Source organism: Rana temporaria, chromosome 11 (genome assembly GCF_905171775.1).
Source record: "Rana temporaria chromosome 11, aRanTem1.1, whole genome shotgun sequence".
NCBI classification, from domain to species: domain Eukaryota; kingdom Metazoa; phylum Chordata; class Amphibia; order Anura; family Ranidae; genus Rana; species Rana temporaria.
In genome coordinates, this window is record NC_053499.1 from 6,054,713 (window position 1) to 6,078,771 (window position 24,059).

A 24,059-nucleotide genomic window follows, 5' to 3' on the forward strand; every position below is an offset into this window, starting at 1 on the left:
CAAAAATACACAAAGCCCCCCCCCCCCCCCCAAAAAAGGGGGACATTTTAACCCACCCCTTTCCCCACTTCTTCTATTGTCAATTCAGTACACAGTCCTTTTACCCTATAAATACAAACTACAGGAAAACCTTGGACTGTTAGCATAATTCATTCCGGAAGGATGCTTGTAATCTAAAGCACTTGTATATCAAAGTGAATTTCCCCATAAGGAATAATGGAAACTCAGATGATTCGTTCCACAACCATTTATTCATAAGTCCTTCAGTTTATAGTCCATATAAAAAGATTATAGCAATGTGATAGGTTGTGTAACCATAAAATGTCCGTCCACAAATGGAAGCCTCCCCAAGGGGATTAGAAGCAAAATCCAGCAGGAGCTCCAGAGTATAAAAGAGAAGAGAGGCGCCTCTAAGTGTAGCAATATGTTGCTAAATGTTGTACCTTTATTAAATGTAACCATATTGCTACACTTAGAGGCTCCTCTCTTCTCTTTTATACTCAGTTGTAACATTACGCTACTTGTATATCAAGACATCGCTTGTATATCAAGACATCACTTGTATATCAAGACATCACTTGTATATCAAGTCAAGATTTATAAAAAAAAAAGCTTGTCTTGCAAAACGCTCTCAAATCAAGTTACTCTCAAACCAAGGTTTTACTGTATTTTCTTCCCTTACATCTTTTTTTCCCCCGCAAAAGTTTTTATTTGTTTTGAAACTTTTTTTTTTTTTAACTTGAAACATTTTTACACTATTTTATAAATAAAATACAGAAACAACATTTGAATACTGCAATAAAGCAAATAAAAAAAGTAGGAACTATAATGCCGCGTACACACGATCAGTCCATCCGTTGAGAACGGACCGATGGACCGTTTTCATCGGTTAACCGATGAAGCTGACTGATGGTCTGTCGCGCCTACACACCATCGATTAAAAAAACGATTGTGTCAGAACGCGGTGACGTAAAACACGACGACGTGCTGAAAAAAACGAAGTTCAATGCTTCCAAGAATGCGTCGACTTGATTCTGAGCATGCGTGGATTTTTAACCGATGGTTGTGCCTACTAACGATTGGTTTTGTTCTATCGGTTAGGAATTTAAAACAAGTTGGCTTTTTTTTAACCAATGGTTGAATAACCTATGGGGCCCACACACGATCGGTTTTGACCAATGAAAACGGTCCATCAGACCATTCTCATCGGTTTAACCGATCGTGTGTACGCGGCATAACAGTACAAAGTACAAAAAAGCGTACAGTCATGACTAGATCTAATATACATATAAACATCTTGGGGCAGATCCGCATAGAAATAAATCGGCGCAGCGTATGTGAGATACGCTACGCCGCTGAAACTTACTTTTTGCTGGTTCGAATCCCCAAAGAATTTCCGCCTATGTTACGGCGGCGTAGTGTATCTCAAGCGGCGTAACGGTGCGTATTTCAAATCGGCGAATAGGGGGCGTGTTTCATTTAAATGAAGCGCGTCCCCGCACCGAATGAACTGCGCATGCGCCGTCCCGAAATTTCCCGCCGTGCATTGCGCTAAATGATGTCGCTAGGACGTAATTTTTTTTAACTTACACGTGACTTACGTACATTCCGATTCACGGACGACTTACGCAAACAAAAATAAAAAATTCAAATTAAAAGCGTGAACGACGGCCATACTTAACATGGCAGGTCTAACTATATGCCGCAAAACACAAGCTTTAACTATACGCCGGAAAAAGCCGACTAGAGACGACGTAACAGAATGCGACGGCCGCACGTACATTCGTGGATCGTCGTAAATCGCTAATTTGCATACCCGACACGGAAAACGACGCAAACTCCAACCAGCGGTATTGCATCTAAGATCCGAAGGCGTACGAAGCCATACGCCTGTCGGATCTAACCCAGATGCCGTGGTATCTTGGTTTGAGGATTCAAACTAAAGATACGACGCGGGTAATTTCTTTGAGGATCTGCCCCTATATATGGCAAATGTAATGTAATATAACAACATGTAATGCAACGATGCAATACATTAAAATGTAATAAATAATAATGTAATAAAATGTAATGCGATAATGTAATAAATAACAATTTAATAAATAACAATGTAATAAATATATATTTTTTTAAATAATAATGTAATAAATACACATGTAATAAATACAAATATAATAAATTATAATGTAATAAATAATAATAAATAATATAACAACATGTAATGCAATAATAATGTAATAAATACAAATTTAATAAATTATAATGTAATAAATAATAATAAATAATATAACAACATGTAATGCAACGATGCAATACATTAAAATGTAATAAATAATAATGTAATAAAATGTAATGCAATAATGTAATAAATACAAATTTAATAAATATTAATGTAATAAATATATATTTTATAAATAATAATGTAATAAATACAAATGTAATAAAAAATAATGTAATAAACACAAATTTAATAAATGATAATATAATCCATAATAATGAGAAAGGAAAGCTAAACGTTTTTAAAGTTGCTCATCCCGGCATTTGGGCGGATTTACTAAAGATGGCTGTTCACGTTAAAAGTAGATATTCACTAAAGCTCGCCATACACTTGGAGAGTTTTGAAACCGGTTGTTTTAGAAAATTTGTTTGATATTTCTGATGGTTAGTGAAATCAAACCAACAATCATTTTGTATACATTTTGTATCTAATTAAAAAATATTATTTTTAATAATGTGGAATACCATATTTATCGTGGTATAGCACGCTCCCGCGTATAGCGCGCACCCCTAAAGTTGCCCCGAATTCCTGTGGAAAAAAGTTTTTTTGTACTTACAGTTTTGGTGTCTTGCGCGGCGTCCATCGGCGGCCTCGTCGGGTCCGGCGTCCGTCTGTGGCTTCGGGTGTCCTCTTCGTCGGGTCCGGCGTCCTTCTGCGGCGTCCTCCCCGCTCGTTTTGAATACTGAGCCGACATATACAGAGCGCAGTACACTCGTGTATTGTCGGGCAGGGTCGGCTACTCCCGCGCTGACGTCCTGTACGTCCAGGACATCAGCGCGAGAGGACCCGAGACTGCCCGACAATACACAAGTGTACTGCGCTCAGGATATGTCGGCGCAGTATTTAAACTCGGCGCGGGAAAGCGGGTTTTGGCGTATACCGCGCACCCACGATTTTGCCCTGATTTTCAGGGCAAAAAAGTGCGCGGTATACGCCGATAAATACGGTACTTTCTATGTAGAACATGAAAAGTCCCAGTATATTCCTGATATTGTCATGAGTATAAAGAGACATACAGAATACAGCCCACCTCCAGGAAAGGGAAAATTCCACCCTTGCACTGCTGGGGGGAAATTACCACTTTTACTTCTATGTTTCCATGTTCCAGCCGCACTGCTCTCCTCCTCAACCCAAAGCCTCAGCATCATTGCATACCATACAGGAACATTAACCCTGTATTGTACAATGAGGATGATGGAGTGCCACCAGTACCACAACTTTCACAGAAGCTGCAGGGGACCAGTCACAGAGATTGAGGGAATCAGGAAAAGTTCGGTACACAGAAAGTATATTTGTTCCAATTTACTATGTTTATTATGCCTCAGAGAAAGGAACTGGAGAATTCACACTCAGTCGCTTTCTATTTTTCAAAAGTGAGCTATCAGGGGTCTGTTTAGTCCCCTGATATTTCACCAAAGCCCCCCAACAAGACTGGTAAAAAATTTAAAAATAAATAAATTTGTAAAAAAATAAAATAAAACAACTACTGACATGGTCCACTGCCCTTCTAACACCGCCCACTGCCCTACTGACACCATCCATCCTATTCGGTTGCTAGAGGGGGGGGGGGTTTAAACCCCAGCTAGTGGTCGAAGACAGGGTTAAATGTGACTGTGTATTGCCGCTGCCAAAGCGCCCCCCCCCCCCACAGAAAATAATTCAGCGGACGCCCATGCGGATGTATACAGAATGGGGCAGATCCACAAAGATCTGCCCCGGCGCATCGTATCTGAGATACGCTTCGCCGCCGTACCATACCTGGCTTTGGTTCGAATCCTTAAAGATTTCGTGCCGTAAGTTACGGCGGCTTAGTGTATCTCAAGCGGCGTAACGGCGCGGAATTCAAATGCAGCGAGTAGGGGGCGTGTTTCATTTAAATGAAGCGCGTCCCCGCGCATGGACGTCATTGTTTAGACGTGGACGTAAATTACGTAAATCCCGATTCACGGACGACTTACGCAAACGGAAAAAAAAAATTCAAATTAAACGCGGGAACGACGGCCATACTTAACATGGCAAGTCTAACTATACGCCACAAAATAGCAGCTTTAACTATACGCCGAAAAAAGCCGACTAGAGACGACGTAAAAAAATGCGACGGCCGCTCGTACGTTCGTGGATCGTCGGAAATAGCTAATTTGCATACTCGACGCGGAAAACGACGTGAATGCCACCCAGCGGACGCCGAAGAATTGCATCTTAGATCCGAAGGCGTACGAGGACGTACGCCTGTCGGATCTAATTTGGATGCCGTCGTATCTTGGTTTGAGGATTCAAAACAAAGATACGACGCGGGAAATTTGAAAGTACGCCGGCGTATCAGTAGATACGCCGGCGTACTCTCTTTGTGGATCTGCCCCATTATTTTGGGGAGGAAGGACATAGTTTAGTGTCACTTTAAAGGGTCACTAAAGGAATTTTTTTTTTAGCTAAATAGCTTCCTTTACCTTGCTGCAGTCCTGGTTTCATGTCCTCATTGTTCGTTTTTGCATTCATGTTGCTGTAAATCCTCTCTGTTTTGGACACTTCCTGGTTGCCTGTTTCCTGATGACCACAGTACTGGGAGATTTCTCACGGTGGTCACTAATCAAGGAGGTGTGAGTAAAACTAAACTGGATTGGTGCTGAGGAGTTTTAGACAAAGTATCACTGCTCTCTATTGGCTGACTGCCCTCTAGTGGCTCTCTGTACATCAGAGAACCAGGAAACAACAGCAAAAACGAAACTACACTGCAGGCACATTATATGATTGTTTTTTTTATCTATTTTTAATCATTTTTAAAAGGAATCAGTTAACTATTATGTCTCTATGCCCTGTAAACAGTCATTTCAGCAAAAAAAAAAATTTCCTTTAGTGACCCTTTAAATCTGAATGTATATAATGAAGGTGTAGAGAAGAGATGGGGATGGCAGAGGCGTAACTCTACATTGCGGAGTGACAACATCCTCCGTCATGTGGTTGTAGAAGCATTACGTGTCTTCTGCGGCTCACGGGGGTGGATGGTGCCGGCGGCCAGCAGACATAAATCAGGGAGTTCTGATGGATGGCAAAGAGATGAAGTAAAGAATCACCAATGGACCTCTCTTCTCTGCCACATCCTCCCATGGCATCGACTTACATATACAACACGAAGGCTACAAGGTTATATAGGAATAGACGGACGGCGAGTTTACATTCCACGCTCCACGTGTTCCAAGTTTAGTCCAGAAGGGCCATTTATAGATGCAAACACATTCACGCTGATCCTATGTGATACAATGCGTTACAATGTAACATGTCCAGAGATATATATATATGGAAACACCTCTGGAACGGGAGATTCATTTTTACTACATCTGGCATAGAAAATATTTTTCTTCGAAGCCAATATGGCAGCACTGATGACCTCATTAAGGTATTTTGAGCAAACCGTATAACCGTGCTGGTATGGAATTATGATCCGCGTTTAACCGCTTCAATACCGGGCAACCTTCACCCCCTTCCTGCCCGATTTTCAGTGCTGTCACACTTTGAATGACGATTGCGTAGTCATGCAACACTGTACCCAAATAGTATGACATTTTTAGCATTTTTTTTCACGTAAATAGAGCTTTCTTTTGACGATATTTAACCGCTTCAGCCCCGGACCATTTTGTGTTCCCAGAACACAACAGGAGGGGGGGGGGCGGGAGGTGACGTCATGCCCGCAGTCTGCCCGAGACTGTGTGGCCAGAGGTGGGTGCAAATACCTGTCTTTAGACAGGTATCTGAACCCCCCTCCCCCCCTGAAAGGTGTCAAATGTGACACCGGGGGGGGGGGGAGGGTTTCCGATCAGCGGGAGTTCCACTTTAGGGTGGAGCTCCGCTTTAACTGACAATTGCGCGGTCGTGCGACGTGGCTCCCAAATAAAATTGACATCCTTTTTTTTCCACAAATACAGCTTTATTTTGGTGGTATTTGATCACCTCTATGATATTTTTTTTTTTTGAGCTATAAACAAAAAAAAAGCGGCAATTTAGATTTTTTTTTATACTTATTGCTATAATAAATATCCCCAAAAAATATATAAAAAACATTTTTTTTCCCACAGTTTAGGCCGATACGTATTCTTCTACATATTTTTGGTAATAAGCGTTTATTGATTGGTTTTGCGCAAAAGTTATGACGTCTACAAAATAGGGGATTTTTATAGGGACTGCGACATTATGGCGGACACATCGGATACTTTTGACACCATTTTGGGACCATTGTCATTTATACAGCGAACAGTGCTATAAAAATGCACCGATTACTGTAAAAATGACACTGGCGGTGAAGGGGTTAAGCACTAGGTGGCGCTGCAGGGTTTAAGTGTTCCCCCAGGAAGTGATTCTTACTGTTAGGGGGCGTGGCTACACGTGACACGTCACTGATGACCGTTCCCGATCACAGTCATCAGTGACATGGTCGTGTCCCGGAACCTATACTGTGCCATCCTGATCCCAGTGTTGTGCCCTCCTGACCCCCTCTATACTGTGCCCTCCTGATCCCAGTGTTGTGCCCTCCTGACCCCCTCTATACTGTGCCCTCCTGATCCCAGTGTTGTTCCCTCCTGACCCCCTCTATACTGTGCCCTCCTGATCCCAGTGTTGTGCCCTCCTGACCCCCTCTATACTGTGCCCTCCTGATCCCAGTGTTGTTCCCTCCTGACCCCCTCTATACTGTGCCCTCCTGATCCCAGTGTTGTGCCCTCCTGACCCCCTCTATACTGTGCTCTTCTGATCCCAGTGTTGTACCTCCTGACCCCCTCTATACTGTGCCCTCCTGATCCCAGTGTTGTTCCCTCCTGACCCCCTCTATACTGTGCCCTCCTGATCCCAGTGTTGTGCCCTTCTGACCCCCTCTATACTGTGCCCTTTGTGTTGACTAGTCTTTGATCTATCGAATGTTTTCCTTTTGTAAAATCGATTTTTTTTTTATGTCCTAATAAATACAACTATTTATACTTTATTTTATGAAAGTAGGTGTGTAAATTGGGGCAAGCTGGTAGGGGCCTCAGCGCATTACTTTGCCCAGGGGCCCATGATGCCATTAAAATGGCCCTGGGTGGAAGTGTCCGCTATTGAAGGGGTTAATTTACATCTACTTCAAAGAAACAATGAAAAATTATGACGTTCGCACTTTATCGGTCATATAAGTAGTGAGATTCTAAAAGATTCATAATATAAAAAAAATAAAAAAATTGGAGGAAAACACACCTGACCGAGTCACGTGGGTGTATAAAAAATGAATCCGTGATGAATAAATAAACCGCATTGTTGGCGGCGGTGAATTGCGGTCACGACTGGGATTCTGTCTATTAAATTTTATACGTTGTCAGTCATTCCAGGTTTTATGAGGCGCATTATTTCATGATGTCATGCTTGTCTTGCAGCCGCCATGCATTTCATCACAGACATCGCCAAACTTGGACTGATTCTTTGCGGCGTGTCCCTGTTCTCCGGATACGAAGGGAAGCCTGTGACGTGAGTACCGCCGTTTATACTTAAAGGGGAACTCTGCTAAGGCTGTTTGCATGTAAGCTTAGCGTGAATGATGAAGAATTTCAGAGACAGGACATCCCTTTCCTGGAACACACACCTAACATTTAGTCCACATGTATGTGGCCCCGGGTGTGGCCCCTCCTCTGACTCCTCAGCTTGCCAGTTGTTGGGACCAGCTCAGATACAATATGGCTCCCGCTGACTCTCATTGGTCCTAGCCGCTTGCCTACTTGGCACTTTTACCCCCTACCTGTCCAGGCCAATTTTCAGCTTTCAGCGCTGTGGCATGCGACACCGCACCCATATGACATTTTTATAATTTTTTTTAGACAGATAGATCTTTCTTTTGGTTGTATTTAATCACCACTGGCATTTTTATTTTTTGTTAAACAAATGAAAAAGACCAAAAATTTGGAAAAAAAACGACATTTTTCTTCATTTCTGTTAAAACCTTTAGCAAATGAGTAATTTTTCTCATTCACTGATCTGCGCTGATGAGGCTGCACTGATGAGGCTGCACTTATGGGCACTGATAGGCTGCACTAATGGCACTAATGAGGCTGCACTGATGGGCACGGATGAGGCTGCACTGATGGGCACTGATGAGGCTGCACTGATGGGCACTGATGAGGCTGCACTGATGGGCACTGATGAGGCTGCACTAATGAGGCTGCATTGATGGGCACAGATGAGCAGGGCCATCTTATCCAGTGGGCACACCTGGGCACAGCCCAGGGGCCCCAGGTGCCCATGGGGCCCCATCAGGGCCGATCCTAGGGCGGGTGCACTGTGCCCTGGTGCTGTAAGGTGCTGCAGAGAAGGGGCACCAAGCCACCAAAGCTGTGGCAGGCCACTTGACTGCACTGGATGCTAGAATCGCCGGCCGCCCGGCGCCTAACAACCAGTGACATCGGCAGCTGCCCCAACATTCGGAGCGCGCTGTGGCCGCCTCAGCATTCATAGCGCGCCGCCTCCGCGGCTGGAAAACCAGCTCGGCTCAGCCCACCTCTGCCATCTTCAGACTCAGACAGCGTAGCAAGCCGCAGGCCACCATCTTCATTGTTGGGGCCCCAATTTATTTATTTGCCCAGAGGCCCATGATGCTATTAAGATGGCACTGCAGATGAGGCTGCACTGATGGGCACTGAAGAGGCTGCACTGATGGGTACTGATGAGGTGGCATTGATGGGCACTGATAAGTTGTGCTGATGAGGCTGAACTGATAAGATGGCACTGATAAGCTTCACTGATATGCTGCACTGATGGACACTGATAGGCTGGATTGATGGGCACTGAAAAGGCTGCACTGATGAAACTGCACTGATGAGGCAGCACTAATGGTCACTGATGAGATGGCATTGATGGGCACTGATAAGGCTGCACTGATATGTTGCATTGATGGGCACTGATGAGTCTATAGATTGCATAGAAATGTAAATAATTCACCAAAAGAAATCCTTGTTTGTCCAGAAATATATATATATATATATATATATATATATATATATATATATATATATATATATATATATATATATATATATATACACAGTATATTATTTTATATATAAAATGTAATGAATACATAGATATATATATATTTAAAAACAATATGTATAGTTGATATATATATATATATATATATGCAAAATTAAAAAGAATAATGGCTTTATTTTATTTGTAAATAACTTTGCAATGCTTTGTACCAGAATTTTTTGTAGTTTAGTGCTATTAGAAAGGGGACACATAATAAAATGCAATTTATAATTTTTATCCATGTTAAGACATTTATTTTATAATACAATGGAGATTATAGTCGAAAAAAGTGCATATTTTTGTTCGTTTTTATGTCTATAGATTGCATAGAAATTAAGATAATTCACCAAAATAAATCCTAGTTTGTCCAAAAAAAATAAATAAATATATATATATATATATATATATATATATATATATATATATATATACAGTATATTATATTATATATAAAATGTAATGAATAAATATATTTATTCATTACATTTTATATATAATATAATATTCTGTATGTATATATATATATATATATATATATATATATATATATATTTCTGGACAAACTAGGATTTATTTTATTATTTTAATTTCTATGCAATCTATAGACATAAAGATTAACAAAAAACCTAAAATAAGCATTTTTTTTTCAACTATGATCTCCATTTTATTTTAAAATAAATGTCTTAACATGGATAAAAAGTATACATTTTATTTTATTATTTCTCCCATTTCTAATGGCACTAAACTACAAAAAAATTCCGGTACAAAGCATTGCAAAGTTATTTACAAATAAAATAAAGGCATTTTTTACTTTTTAATTTTGCATATGTATATGTGAACTATACATATTTTTTTTAAATATATCATTATAATTTTTTTTAACAAGAAATATATATATATTTCTTGTCATTATATATATATATATATATATATATATATATTTCTTGTCATTTTATATATATATATATATTTCTTGTCATTTTATATATATATATATATTTCTTGTCATTTTATATATATATATATATATATATATATATATATTTTTTTTTAAATATGTATAGTGGATATATAGTCTTCTTTTGCGGAGGGTGTCGGGGGTTTTCTGCAAGGGTGGTCCTTCATGTGATCTCGCCGACATCTGTAGAAAAATGATCAGACTACAAGTAAGAACTCGCAGGAAATGACCCCCAGACAGGTATGACATCCCCTGAGAGAATCAGACTAAGTGCAGCAGCAGACCTCCCGAAGCCCCATTCCTTAACCACACACAGCACAGTGCCTGTCTGACCCGCTCATTATATTTACAGCCCGGGGGGGGGGGGGGGGGAGATGCACCTTTCAGATCTCCATTCTTCTGATTTATTTAACAGGAGACAATCTGAGCTCCCTTGAAGTCTCACATATTTAACATTTTTATTGTTTAACACAGTAGGAGTGGGGGGGGGGGGCACAATTCCTCCCAATTACACCAACGATGGGGCACAATTCCTCCCACTAACACCAATAGGGCACAATTCCTTCCAATGACACCAATGATAGGACACAATTACTCCCACTGACACCAACAATGGGGCACAATTCCTCCCAATGACACCAAGGATGGGGCACAATTCCTCCCAACGACACCAACAATGGGGCCCAATGACACCAATGATAGGGCACAATTCCTCCCACTGACACCAATGGGGCACAATTCCTCTCACTGACACCAATGGGGCACAATTCCTTCCAATGACACCAACTATGGGGCACAATTTCTCCCAATGACACCAAAGATGGGGCACAATTCCTCCCAACAGCACCAACAATGGGGCCCAATGATACCAATGATAGGGCACATTTCCTCCCATTGACACCAACAATGGGGCACAATTCCTCCCAATGACACAAAGAATGTGGCACAATTCCTCCCAATGACACCAACAATGGGGCCCAATGACACCAACAATGGGGCACAATCCCTCCCTCCCTAATGACACTATTGATGGGACACTATTCCTCCCACACCAATAATGGGGCATTGTTTATTCCCACTGACATCAGGACCTTTTCCACTCCCAATGGCCACAGTCCCCCCCCCCCCCCCCCCCCCCCCCAAGTCTGAAGGACACTAAATTGGCCCTTCGTTTAGAAGGTTTGGAGACCCCTGCTGTACACCACCTATGTGCAGAAGGCCCCCAGGTTGCCAAATTGCATTTTACAGAAAAGCTCAGCACATTGACAAGCAAACAAACATTATTTTTAATAATGTTATATTACTATATGACTCGTGTCCCAATTATATATACGATATTTTTTCCTTTAACCACTTTAGGCCCGCCCACTGTATATATACGTCCACAGAATGGCACGGCTGGGCAGATGGACGTACCGGCACGTCCTGTACATCTACCCAGACGTGGGTCGCGGGCGCGCGCCCGCCCATGACCCGGTCTGAAGCTCCGTGACCGGGACCGTGGGACCCGCGGACCCAATCGCCGCTGGGGTCCCACGATCGGTCCCCGGAACTGAAGAACGGGGAGAGCCGCGTGTAAACACAGCTTCCCCGTGCTTCACTGTGGCGGCGTCATCGTTCGTGTCATCCCCTTTATAGGGAAACACAATCGATGACGTCACACCTACAGCCACACCCCCCTACAGTTGTAAACACACACTAGGTGAAACATAACCCCTTCAGCGCCCCCTTGTGGTTAACTCCCAAACTGCAACTGTCATTTCCACAATAAGGCCCCTTTCAGACGGACGGCTGTTTTGCCGCAGTTAAAAGCACTACAAATGTTTTGTGAAATTCAAGGCTCCAGGCACTGCGATTAGCTGCATTTGCACATTGCGATTACATGCGTTTACGTGCGTTTAACTGCGGCTGCGTTTAGCTGCGGTATTCATTTCCATAGCAACCATTTGTTTCTTTTTTTTTGTTTGGGTCCCTTGAATTCTAAAACGCTGCTATCCGCAGTTGAAAAAGACTGCGATTACCTGCGGTTATGTGCATATAGCTGCGCTACATCGCACCTGGACGCATTCAATTCTATTTTTTCTATTCGCACCAAACCGCATGTAACGTAATCGCACACAAACGCTGTGTGTGAATGGGGCCATAGGAAAACATTGTGTGCTTTTAGCTGCGGTAGAAAAATAGAAAATCCGCAGCTAAAAGCACCATTCTATCCGTCCGTCTGAAAGGGGCCTAAAGAATGCAATTTAAATGCATTTTTTTGCTGTGAAAATGACAATGGTCCCCAAAATGTGTCAAAATTGTCCGAAGTGTCCGCCATAATGTCGCAGTCACGAAAAAAATCGATGATCGCCGCCATTAGTAGTAAAAAAAAAAAAAAATTATAAAAATGCAATAAAACTATCCCCTATTTTGTAAACACTATAAATTTTGCGCAAACCAATCGATAAACGCTTATTGCGATTTTTTTTACCAAAAATAGGTAGAAGAATACGTATCGGCCTAAACTGAGGAAAAAAAATGTTTTTATATATTTTTGGGGGATATTTATTATAGCAAAAAGTAAAAAATATAGATTTTTTTTCAAAATTGTCACTCTATTTTTGTTTATAGCGCAAAAAATAAAAACGGCAGAGGTGATCAAATACCACCAAAAGAAAGCTCTATTTGTGGGGAAAAAAGGACGCTAATTTTCTTTGGGAGCCACGTCGCACGACCGCGCAATTGTCAGTTAGAGAGACGCAGTCCCGAAACGCAAAAAGGGGCCTGGTCCTTTACATGCATATTGGTCCGGGGGCTTAAGTGGTTAATTTGCAATATTATTTTTTTTTTTTACAAAAGTGGGGTTACCCTTTAAGCAAATTGCAATGGTTGATATATTTTTTTTTTTTAAATAGTAAGTAAATATTTAAATATAGTGACTCTTCAGTATATTCTGTTGTTACAGTTTATATCATTTCAATAAAAAAAGTTTACTGTATTTTTTTTTTTTTTTTACCGAGGGTAGTGAATGTTTTTGCGATTAGCGTCCCGCGTCCCCGGTTACATTTGAAGGAGATTCACCGCCGGAGTAAAAAAAGGGATTCCACTGAAAGTAGTAAATGAATCCTGATACCTCCTGGGGGGGGGGGGGGTTCAAATTCTATCCATTCTCCACAGTCCGCCATGAATGCCCCATTACATGCACCATTGAATTTATCAATTCTTTTTGTTCCACCCGTGTCTGGCCGTCGTGATGAGCAAAACAGACACATTCCTGGAAAATTAGGTGTATGACATGTGATAGGATCGGCTTCTGTGCCCTGCAAATTTGCAATCGTTGGGGATATCTGGTGTGTAGAGGGGTCAGAGTGCTGGGGAGATATCTGGGGTGTAGAGGGGTCAGAGTGCTGGGGGGATATCTGGGATGTAGAGGGGTCAGAGTTCTGGGGGGATATCTGGGGTGTAGAGGGGTCAGAGTGCTGGGGGGATATCTGGGGTGTAGAGGGGTCAGAGTGCTGGGGGATATCTGGTGTGTAGAGGGGTCAGAGTGCTGGGGGGATATCTGGTGTGTAGAGGGGTCAGAGTGCTGGGGAGATATCTGGGGTGTAGAGGGGTCAGAGTGCTGGGGGGATATCTGGGATGTAGAGGGGTCACAGTGCTGGGGGGATATCTGGGATGTAGAGGGGTCAGAGTGCTGGGGGGATATCTGGGGTGTAGAGGGGTCAGAGTGCTGGGGGATATCTGGTGTGTAGAGGGGTCAGAGTGCTGGGGAGATATCTGGGGTGTAGAGGGGTCAGAGTGCTGGGGGGATATCTGGGATGTAGAGGGGTCACAGTGCTGGGGGGATATCTGGGATGTAGAGGGGTCAGAGTGCTGGGGGGATATCTGGGGTGTAGAGGGGTCAGAGTGCTGGGGGATATCTGGTGTGTAGAGGGGTCAGAGTGCTGGGGGGATATCTCGGATGTAAAGGGGTCAGAGTGCTGGGGGGGATATCTGGGGTGTAGAGGGGACAGAGTGCTGGGGGGATATCTGGGGTGTAGATGGGTCAGAGTTCTGGGGGGATATCTGGGGTGTAGAGGGGTCAGAGTGCTGGGGAGATATCTGGGGTGTAGAGGGGTCAGAGTGCTGGGGAGATATCTGGGGTGTAGAGGGGTCAGAGTGCTGGGGGGATATCTGGGATGTAGAGGGGTCAGAGTGCTGGGGGGATATCTAGGGTGTAGATGAGTCAGAGTGCAGGGGGGATATCTGGGGTGTAGAGGGGTCAGAGTGCTGGGGGATATCTGGGGTGTAGAGGGGTCAGAGTGCTGGGGGATATCTGGGGTGTAGAGGGATCAGAGTGCTGGGGGATATATGGGATGTAGAGGGGTCAGAGTGCTGGGGGGGTATCTGGGATGTAGAGGGGTCAGAGTGCTGGGGGGATATCTGAGGTGTAGAGGGGTCAGAGTGCTGGGGGGATATCTGGGGTGTAGAGGGGTCAGAGTGCTGGGGGGATATGTGAGATGTAGAGGGGTCAGAGTGCTGGGGGGATATCTGGGGTGTAGAGGGGTCAGAGTGCTGGGGGGATATCTAGAGTGTAGACAGCCCTGGGTGTAAGGTCACCTTTTATATTTTTCACAAAAAATGTAGTATTATATGGTGTTTGTGTGCACTAAAATTCACTAAAAATTCACTAAAATGACGAGTGGTTAATAACACCTCCCCCGTGTGTTTTTATCCAGGAGGCGAGCCATCAGCGAGATGCAGCTGATGCACAATTACGGAGATTTCCGGCACACCCTCCAGCGCCAGGAGTGGCTCCAGACGAAGATCCAGAACCTGCACCCCGCGTCGGTCAGCACCCCGCAGGAGTCCACCCCCAAAGTGGCCGAAACCAGGCCGCAGAAACCTCACAAGAAAGAGGGCAAGTCGGTGGAGAACAGGATCCGGCACGGCTCCCACCAGAACCCGCGGACCGCGGGGAAAAAGGGGCACAGGCACAGCGCCAAACCCAACGTGGACAGCGTGTTCAAGCCAGATTTCCAGTGACCGAGCGATCGCTTAGAGGGGGTCTCCAAACTATGATCCCCCCCCCCAGTTGTTCAGGAACTACAATTCCCATCATACCTAAGTCATGTCGGTGAATGTCAGAGTCTTGCAATGCCTCATGGGACGTGTAGTCCCGCAACAGCTGGTGGATTGTAGTTTAGAGAACCTTTAGACGATCGGCAACATATAATGCTTCTGTGAGCCGACTCTGAGCTCTGTGTCCTCATGCAGACTCAGTATACGCTGTAGATGTATATAGAGGTAGATAGCTCATCAGAAGACATATATTCAAAAACAGCAATGATACAATATGCTGCCACATGAATCGTAGATAGCAGAGACCAAATGTACCATGAAATCTGATACAATGTTTCCTCCGGAAATCGGGATCAGGAAGTGATCTGTGATGTCACAATGGGGGGGCTTTAAAGGGTCTGTATCGGTTAATGATTTCTATTAATTTAAAGCCAACATTATCATCTTTGGCCACTAGATGGCACTAAGTATTATAGGAATTTCTTATAATACCTAGTGCCATCTAGTGGCCAAATGTTGTATTTGCCATTAAATCAATGAAAATCAATCAATCAGTGCAGGAAATAGCCTGATAACCAAAGGCGTTGCTAGGGGGGTGCGGGGGGTGCACCCCGCTAGAGGGGTGACACCATCCTGTTTTTTTTTTGGTTTTTTTTAGCTGACATGCCCAGCCTGCCCTGTGCAATCCCAGCCTTCCCTGTAACACCCCAGCCTGCTCTGTGCCACCCCAGCCTGCCCTGTATCACCCAGCCTGCCCTGTACCACCCCAGCCTGCCCTGTACTACCCCAAACAGCCCTATACCACCCCAGCCTGCCCTGTACCCCCCCCCCAGCCTGCCCTGTACCACCCCAGCCTGCCCTGTACCACCCCAGCCTGCCCTTTACCACCCAGCCTGTCCTGTGCCACCACAGCCTGCTCTGTACCACCCCAGCCTGCCCTGTACCACCCCAAACTTTCCCATGCCACCCTAACTTGCCCTGTGCCACCCTAACTTGCCCTGTACCACCCCAATCTGCCCTATGCCACCATAACTTTCCCTATACCACCCCAACCTGCCCAACGCCACCCTAACTTGCCCTGTACCACCCCAGCCTTTCCCATGCCATCCCAACTTGCCCTATGCCATCCTAACTTGCATTATACCACCCCAACCTGCCCTGTACCACCCTAACTTGCCCTATACCACCCCAACCTGCCCTATGCAACCCTAACTTGCCCTATACCACCCCAAACTACCCTATATCACCCCAAAATGCCCTTTACCACCTTAACCTGTCCTATACCACCCCACTACACCAACCTGCCACTATACCACTCTATACTACCCTAACCTGCCACTATACTGCCCTATACTATCATTTACAGGGGCTGGTTTGGGGTGCGCCCCATGCCAGTGCGCTGCCTGCTTGGTGCTGGGCAGCCTACACAGAGGGGGGGTGACACCATGTTTTACCGCACCGGGTGACACCAACCCTAGTGACGCCACTGCTGATAACATTCACTTTCACCAAGTGAATTGCTATGCAATTTTTTTTTAAATACAACTGTTACTGTTGAGCAATACAAACTGGACAGGGGTTCTAATCAGTGGCGGCTCCATGCGGGAGGTGGATGGCGGCGATCAGTGCCCCCCGCGCAAGCGATCAGTGGTCTTACCTTAGGAGGCCGATGCTGCTCCTCGCTCCAGCTGGCCAAGGGAAGAGCCGGGGTTGTTGCTTCTCCTCCCGGTCAAACAAACGTTGCTTCTTCTCCTGGCTAAACAGGAAGAGGGTCCTGAGACCCAATTGGTCGGGAGTTCTAAAACTCCCTGGTCAATCGGGTTTAAGGACCCGCTTCTTGATTGGCCGGGAGGAGAAGTAGGAAGAAAATAGTAAATATTCATTTGCTTTTATCCCACAACTGGGTGGGCTCGGGGCACATTGCTCTGTGCCCCGAGCCAACCCTTTTTTTTAGCCAATTAGAACCTCAGGGACTAATCACATGCTTCAAAAAATAAAAAACCCCATTGAAATCCATGCGTCCGGCGCCCTGCATGTAGATTAGGGGCCGGGCGCATGAATTAGGGGGCGGCGCCCTTGCACCCATGATGGACGGGCCACCACTGGTTCTAATCCTTTTTTCCTTCTCCACTTTGCCCCCCAAAAAACAGTTTGGCTTTACATGCCCTTTAAAGAATTGCGCACCCCTTCCTGGCTTAACAGATCCCCCCTCCCCCCCTCAGAGTTGCAAACTTACCGAGATCCGATGCTCGCAGCCTCTAGGGATTGTTTACATCTCGCTGTAAACGTCTCCATCTGCTGCCCGCGATGCCGCATTAAGCCCCATAGACGTTGGAGGTAGACAACCCCCGTTAGAAATCTGTCCGTCCCTCCTCACTCCTGTCCATTCACAGAACGCTTTGTATTCTGTGAATGGGCTGGAGGGAAATCTCTACAATAGCAACACAGGCCACAATAAAAAACCCAACTGGGGTTCTAACCCTCTCCTTACTTCATCCAAAACTGAAAGATTTTTTTTTTTATTAAAGTTGGACCTTAAATATTCTTAAAGTGAAACTCTTTTTATTAAGTAGGATTTCATAAATGAATCCTTATCAATCTCAGTCACATTCCAGCCTTATTTAACAAAAATATCAGCAAAAATGTGTGATCCACAGCAACCAACCAGAAATCATTTTCAAGGTTTGACAATTTTCAACAATTTTCAACACTGGGCCAGATTCAAGAAGCAATTGCGCCTGTGTAACCATAGGTTACACAGCGCAATTGCTTACTTGCTCCGGCGTAGAGAATGCTCCTGATTCAGGCTCTTATGCCACACAGATTTTAGGCTGCATTCTTGCGTTTGCCGCTAGGTGGCGCTCCCATTGTGATCTGTGTATAGTATGCAAATTGCATACTAACACCGATTCACAACCTTGCGCGAGCCCTGCGTACGCAAATTACGTAGTTTGCGTACGTCGGGTTTCGCGTAAGGTTACACATACTAATAGCAGGCGCAGCCAATGCTATAGGATACCCACGTTCCCGCGTTGCGATATTTAAAATCTAGGTAGTTTGCGTAAGTGAATCGTGAATGGCGCTGGACGCCATTCACGTTAACTTTGAAGCAAATGACATCCTTGCGACGTCATTTGCCGCAATGCACGTCGGGAAAGTTTCCCGACGGAGCATGCGGTCTACGCTCGGCGCGGGAGCGCGCCTAATTTAAATGATTCCTGCCCCCGGCGGGATCATTTACATTGTGCGCGCTTACGCCGGGCAATTTTGCCGGCGCGCCCTCGCAATTTACAGAGCTACTGCTCCGTGAATCGAGGGCAGCGCAAAATATTTGCGGGGGCGCAGGGCAAAATCGTTGCCCTGTGCCTCCGCAAATAAAGCGCGAATGTACCTGAATCTGGGCCAATGTCTGAAATTGTGCTTCTATTAGTACCTCACCGCTGGTCTTTGTGCTGCCTTACCCTATTAAGGCCACTAGATGGTGCTGAGGAGCATACGTACAGTAGTGTTTCCTAGGACAGACAGAGCCATCTAGTGGCCATAATGCGTTATGGACATTAGATGGCACTGACTGTAATAAAAAATATGTATGCTCCTCAGCACCATCTAGTGGCCATAATGCAGTATTTTCCACATTCACACAATTGAATTGCAGATGATATAGCCTGAGAACATTCGATTTTGGCCCATTTGCATTGAATAAATTGCACATGCAGTTTGATGGGTGCAATTAAAAAAAAAAAAGGTACAACCCTCGGAGTTGATGGAAGGTCAATTTTTAACAAGGAAGTGCAAAAAAGAGCAATGGTGTGCAGTCAGATGTGACAACCACATTTCAGCAGAACAATGAAAATTGGTTAGTGCAAGTTTTTGTGCTTTTTCCGTTGTCTGCCCTCCGAAATAAAACTAGCCAAGTAAAAAAAAGAAAAAAAAATACATTGTGCCTTATACAACAGCATCCCTATTAAGAATGGGTGTTTCTTCCCCTCATCCACCAATCAGAAGCCTGTCCTGGAAAATACAAGCTAGGATTCAAAAGCCTGAATATGGTTGGTGGTTGTTGGGAAACTAAAGACACCCCCTTAGTAATGATATTTTGATACTTAATGTGTGACGATCATCAGTTGGGGTCATTTTATGGTGAGCCATTTTGTTTCCAGGTTTCCATCTTACTGAACTCTGGGGAAGGAAAACCTTTACCCATGCTGAGGGCCTCCCTTCCCCACTGCTTGTTCTGGTTCTGCATAGAGCAGGGGTCTCCAAACTTTCTAAACAAAGGGCCGGTTTATTGTTCTTCGGACTTTAGGGGGCCGGATTGTGGGAGTGGAAAATTTCCTGGCATCTGTTGGGGGTAAACCAATGCTGTATCCTGGCCTAGGCCAACAAGGCCCAGGCCTAGGGCAGCACTGTAGAAAATTAGTTTAGCGACCAGGGATGGGCTGGCCATTGGGACTACAGGGAGTTTCCCGGTGGGCCGATGGCTCAGTGGGTCGGCTTCAGTGACAGCGGACTGCCGCCCCCCCTCCGATCCTCTGTCTCTCCCTCCCTGCAGTGCTCACCTGGGGGGAACAGAGAAGCAGGGGAGGACCAGAGGAGCATGGGTGAGGGGACAGACAGCTGACTCAACAGCTATGGTCTGGGAGTTTCTCACTTCTGCCTAATCTTGTCCCATAAGGGGGGGGGGGGCAACCAAACTGATTCTTTCCCCCTGGGTAAAATAATGTCTAGCTTCTCCACTGGTACTGCCTATAAGAGTACCAGTACCAGCCGTTCTACTCTAATAAAGTAGAATGGCTAGTGGCTAGTGAAGGGGGAGAGGGGTGCGGGAGTTGTCCGGCCGCCGTTAGAGAGACCTGTCAAAGTGGGCCAGTCTGGATGAAGTCCAGGGCCAAATTTTCGTCCCAGTCCAGCCCTGGCTGCGACTGGTCAGACAGCGAAGGGCAAGAGGCGTCAGGAGGTGGTCGTGAGAAGAGGAGGAACCCCGAAGGAGCGAAGAATAAAGTAAGTACACCCCCCTAATCCTCATCCCCTGTACTGAACAAGCAGTGGGGAAGAGGGGCCCTCTGTAAGGGTAAACGTTTCCCCTTCCCCCGGAGTTCCGCTTTCACAGTTTTTCTCACTTTTCATTTCTGTTACATTGTAAAGCACTTTAATTGTATTTATTTTTTTGTATTCTGTAAATGGCTGAGCATAACTTATTGTTTTATATTGTTTTATAATTAAAATAGATATTTGTAAGAAGAATTTGTTATTAAACATAAATATCCTCTGACTACCGCGGACGTCCTGTTTATTCATGTTTATGGCAACACATTCGTAGAGCGGCTGCCCTGCCACTACGCAACTGGTTAACAACCGATCGAGGACTCATCAGCCGTCAGCGGGCTTCCCTGCTGAGAGCTAAGATGTAGACGAAAATTCTGAGAAAACAACTGCGTGGGGTCACCTCCCCCCACCCAATCCATATCTACCAAGCCCTTTGGGTCTGGTATTGATTTTAATGGGAACCCATGGCAAAAACTAAATAAAAAAGGGCGTGGGGTCCCCCCCCCAAAAAAAAATCTGTATGAGACCCTTTTCTGAGCATGCAGCCCAAAGGCCTGGAAAGGGGGGGGGCCCCACCCCAAAACACCTTGTCTCCATGTTGATGGGGACAAGGGCCTCTTCCCTACAACCCCTGCCGGTGGTTGTGAGGGGTCTGCAGGCAGGGGGCTTTAACAAAGGGGCCTTCCTGTAACCGTCATATGACAGCATCCCAGAACTAGAGGATCCTCCTGTAACCGTCATATGACAGCGTCCAAGAACTAGATAACCACGCTGTAACCGTTATATGACAGCATCCCAGAACCAGATAACCGCGCTGCAACCGTTATATGACAGCATCCCAGAACTAGATAACCGCACTGTAACCGTTATATGACAGCATCCCCGAACTAGATAACCACGCTGTAACCGTCATATGACAGCGTCCCAGAACCAGATAACCGCGCTGTAACGTTATATGACAGCATCCCAGAACTAGATAACCGCGCTGTAACCGTCATATGACAGCATTCCAGAACTAGATAACCGCACTGTAACCGTCATATGACAGCGTCCCAGAACTAGATGACCTTCCTGTAACCATCATATGACGGCATCCCAGAACTAGATAGCCGTGCTGTAACCGTCATATGACAGCATCCCAGAACTAGATAACCTTCCTGCAACCGTCATATGACAGCATCCCAGAACTAGATAACCGCGCTGTAGCCGTCATTTGGCTATAGTGCGGTGAACAAGTGGTTAAAGTGGAGTTCCACCCAACAAGGGGGCCTTCCTGTTACCGTCATATGACAGCATCCCAGAACTAGATGACCTTCCTGTAACTGTCATATGACAGCGTCCCAGAACTAGATAACTGCGCTGTAACCGTTATATGACAGCATCCCAGAACTAGATAACTGCGCTGTAACCGTTATATGACAGCATCCCAGAACTAGATAACCGCGCTGTAACCGTTATATGACAGCATCCCAGAACTAGATGACCTTTCTGTAACCGTTATATGACGGCATCCCAAAACTAGATAGCCGCGCTGTAACCGTCATATGACAGCATTCCAGAACTAGATAACTGCGCTGTAACCGTTATATGACAGCATCCCAGAACTAGATAACTGCGCTGTAACCGTTATATGACAGCGTCCCAGAACTAGATAACCGCGCTGTAACCGTTATATGACAGCATTCTGGAACTAGATAACCGCACTGTAACCGTTATATGACAGCGTCCCAGAACTAGATAACTGCGCTGTAACCATCATATGACAGCATTCCAGAACTAGATGACCTTCCTGTAACCGTCATATGACAGCGTCCCAGAACCAGATAACCGCGCTGTAACCGTCATATGACAGCATCCCAGAACTAGATAACCACGCTGTAACCGTCATATGAAATTGTCCCAGAACTAGATAACCACGCTGTAACCGTTATATGACAGCGTTCCAGAACTAGATGACCGCGCTGTAACCGTTATATGACGTTATAGGTCCCAGAAGACAGCAGGGACCATTTGGATAGCGCAGCGCGACTTGCGCAAGTGCAGTCGGGAGCCAGGAAGTGCTAGTATGCAGTGCTTACTAGCACATTATGGCAGTGCTTGCAGGGATTTTTTTTTTTTAAATGCCGTGGTTTTGTATATCATAACTGGAGGATACAAAGCGTGCCAACATGGCTGCATCACCGGACGGTAAAAATAGCTGCTGACACCAATCACTAAAAATAGTACCCCAGGCCGGGGCCACGTGTGCCGTGTTGTGTAATAAACACGCTGCTGACCGATGTTATATAAGTTGTAGGACGATCACTCCCTCTACTGTCCCCCATCACTTGGAAATACAGCTTAAAATAATATATATATAAAAAGATACGAAATTGAGACAAAGAGATACAATTTAAAAGAATGTTTAGCCCCCCCCCCCCCTCCTGCATTGAGATATCTATTAAACCCAAAACCACAAATGTAATATATCACCGGCGCCGTTTACCAATCATTAGATGTGGGGGCTTCATTTGTTTTCTTTTTTTTTCTGCTTTTTTTCCCCCTATGTTTTCACCTTGTGATCTGGCCACTAACACACCTCCTGTATTATTAGAGCGCCCCCCCCCCCCCACACTCTGGGTGAAAGAGAACAGGGGGCACAGCAGGCAGCAGCAGCATTGTCAGTCTGGGGGAGGGGAGTGTTCGATGGATTAGTAGCAGATTTAAATACACTAACTAATTAAAGCCAAACTCCACCTCACCCTTTGTAATCAGTTACAGCAGTTATAATGCTTTTGGGATAAAGGTTTTCCAAAAATAAATAACCCCCTTAACTGCTTAACGTCGCACACACATATACGTCGACACAATGGCGTGGGCAGGCAAATGGGCGTCCCAATAAATTTGCGGCCCAGCCGATGGGCCCATTATGAGGGGTTCCCACCATCCCTGTGCTGAGTCCCCAGGTCTGTACACCCGCTGTGCCCATTATGAGAGGTTCCCACCATCCCTGTGCTGAGTTCCCAGGTCTGTACACCCGCTGTGCCCATTATGAGGGGTTCCCACCACCCCTGTGCTGAGTTCTCAGGTCTGTACACCTGCTGTGCCCATTATGAGGGGTTCCCACCATCCCTGTGCTGGGTTCTCGGGTCTGGTCACCCGCTGGGCCCATTATGAGGGGTTCCACCATCCCTGTGCTGAGTTCCCGGGTCTGTACACCCGATGTGCCCATTATGAGGGGTTCCACCATCCCTGTGCTGAGTTTTCAGGTCTGTACACCTACTGTACCCATTATGAGGGGTTCCCACCATCCCTGTGCTGAGTTCCCGGGTCTGTACACCCGCTGTGCCCATTATGAGGGGTTCCCACCATCCCTGTGCTGAGTTCCCGGGTCTGTACACCCGCTGTGCCCATTATGAGGGGTTCCCACCATCCCTGTGCTGGGTTCTCGGGTCTGGTCACCCGCTGGGCCCATTATGAGGAGTTGCCACCATCCCTGTGCTGAGTTCCTGGGTCTGTACACCTGCTGTGCCCATTATGAGGGGTTCCCACCATCCCTGTGCTGAGTTCCCGGGTCTGTACACCCGCTGTGCCCATCATGAGGGGTTCCACCATCCCTGTGCTGGGTTCTCGGGTCTGGTCACCCGCTGGGCCCATTATGAGGGGTTCCCACCATCCCTGTGCTGAGTTCCCGGGTCTGTACACCTCCTGTGCCCA

General features: G+C 45.5%; 1 protein-coding gene across 1 annotated transcript in view; it reads left to right on the forward strand.

The window, feature by feature from the left end:
• The window catches only part of PTH (parathyroid hormone), a 38,453-nt gene extending 22,815 nt beyond the window's left edge, over positions 1 to 15,638 (forward strand). The window contains exons 2-3 of the mRNA XM_040328696.1: positions 7,672 to 7,762; positions 14,975 to 15,638. Of these exons, the coding sequence (XP_040184630.1) occupies positions 7,672 to 7,762; positions 14,975 to 15,281 (398 nt within the window). The 3' untranslated portion in view covers positions 15,282 to 15,638. The remainder of the gene's footprint in view (positions 1 to 7,671; positions 7,763 to 14,974) is intronic.
• Positions 15,639 to 24,059: the final 8,421 nt, after the last annotated feature.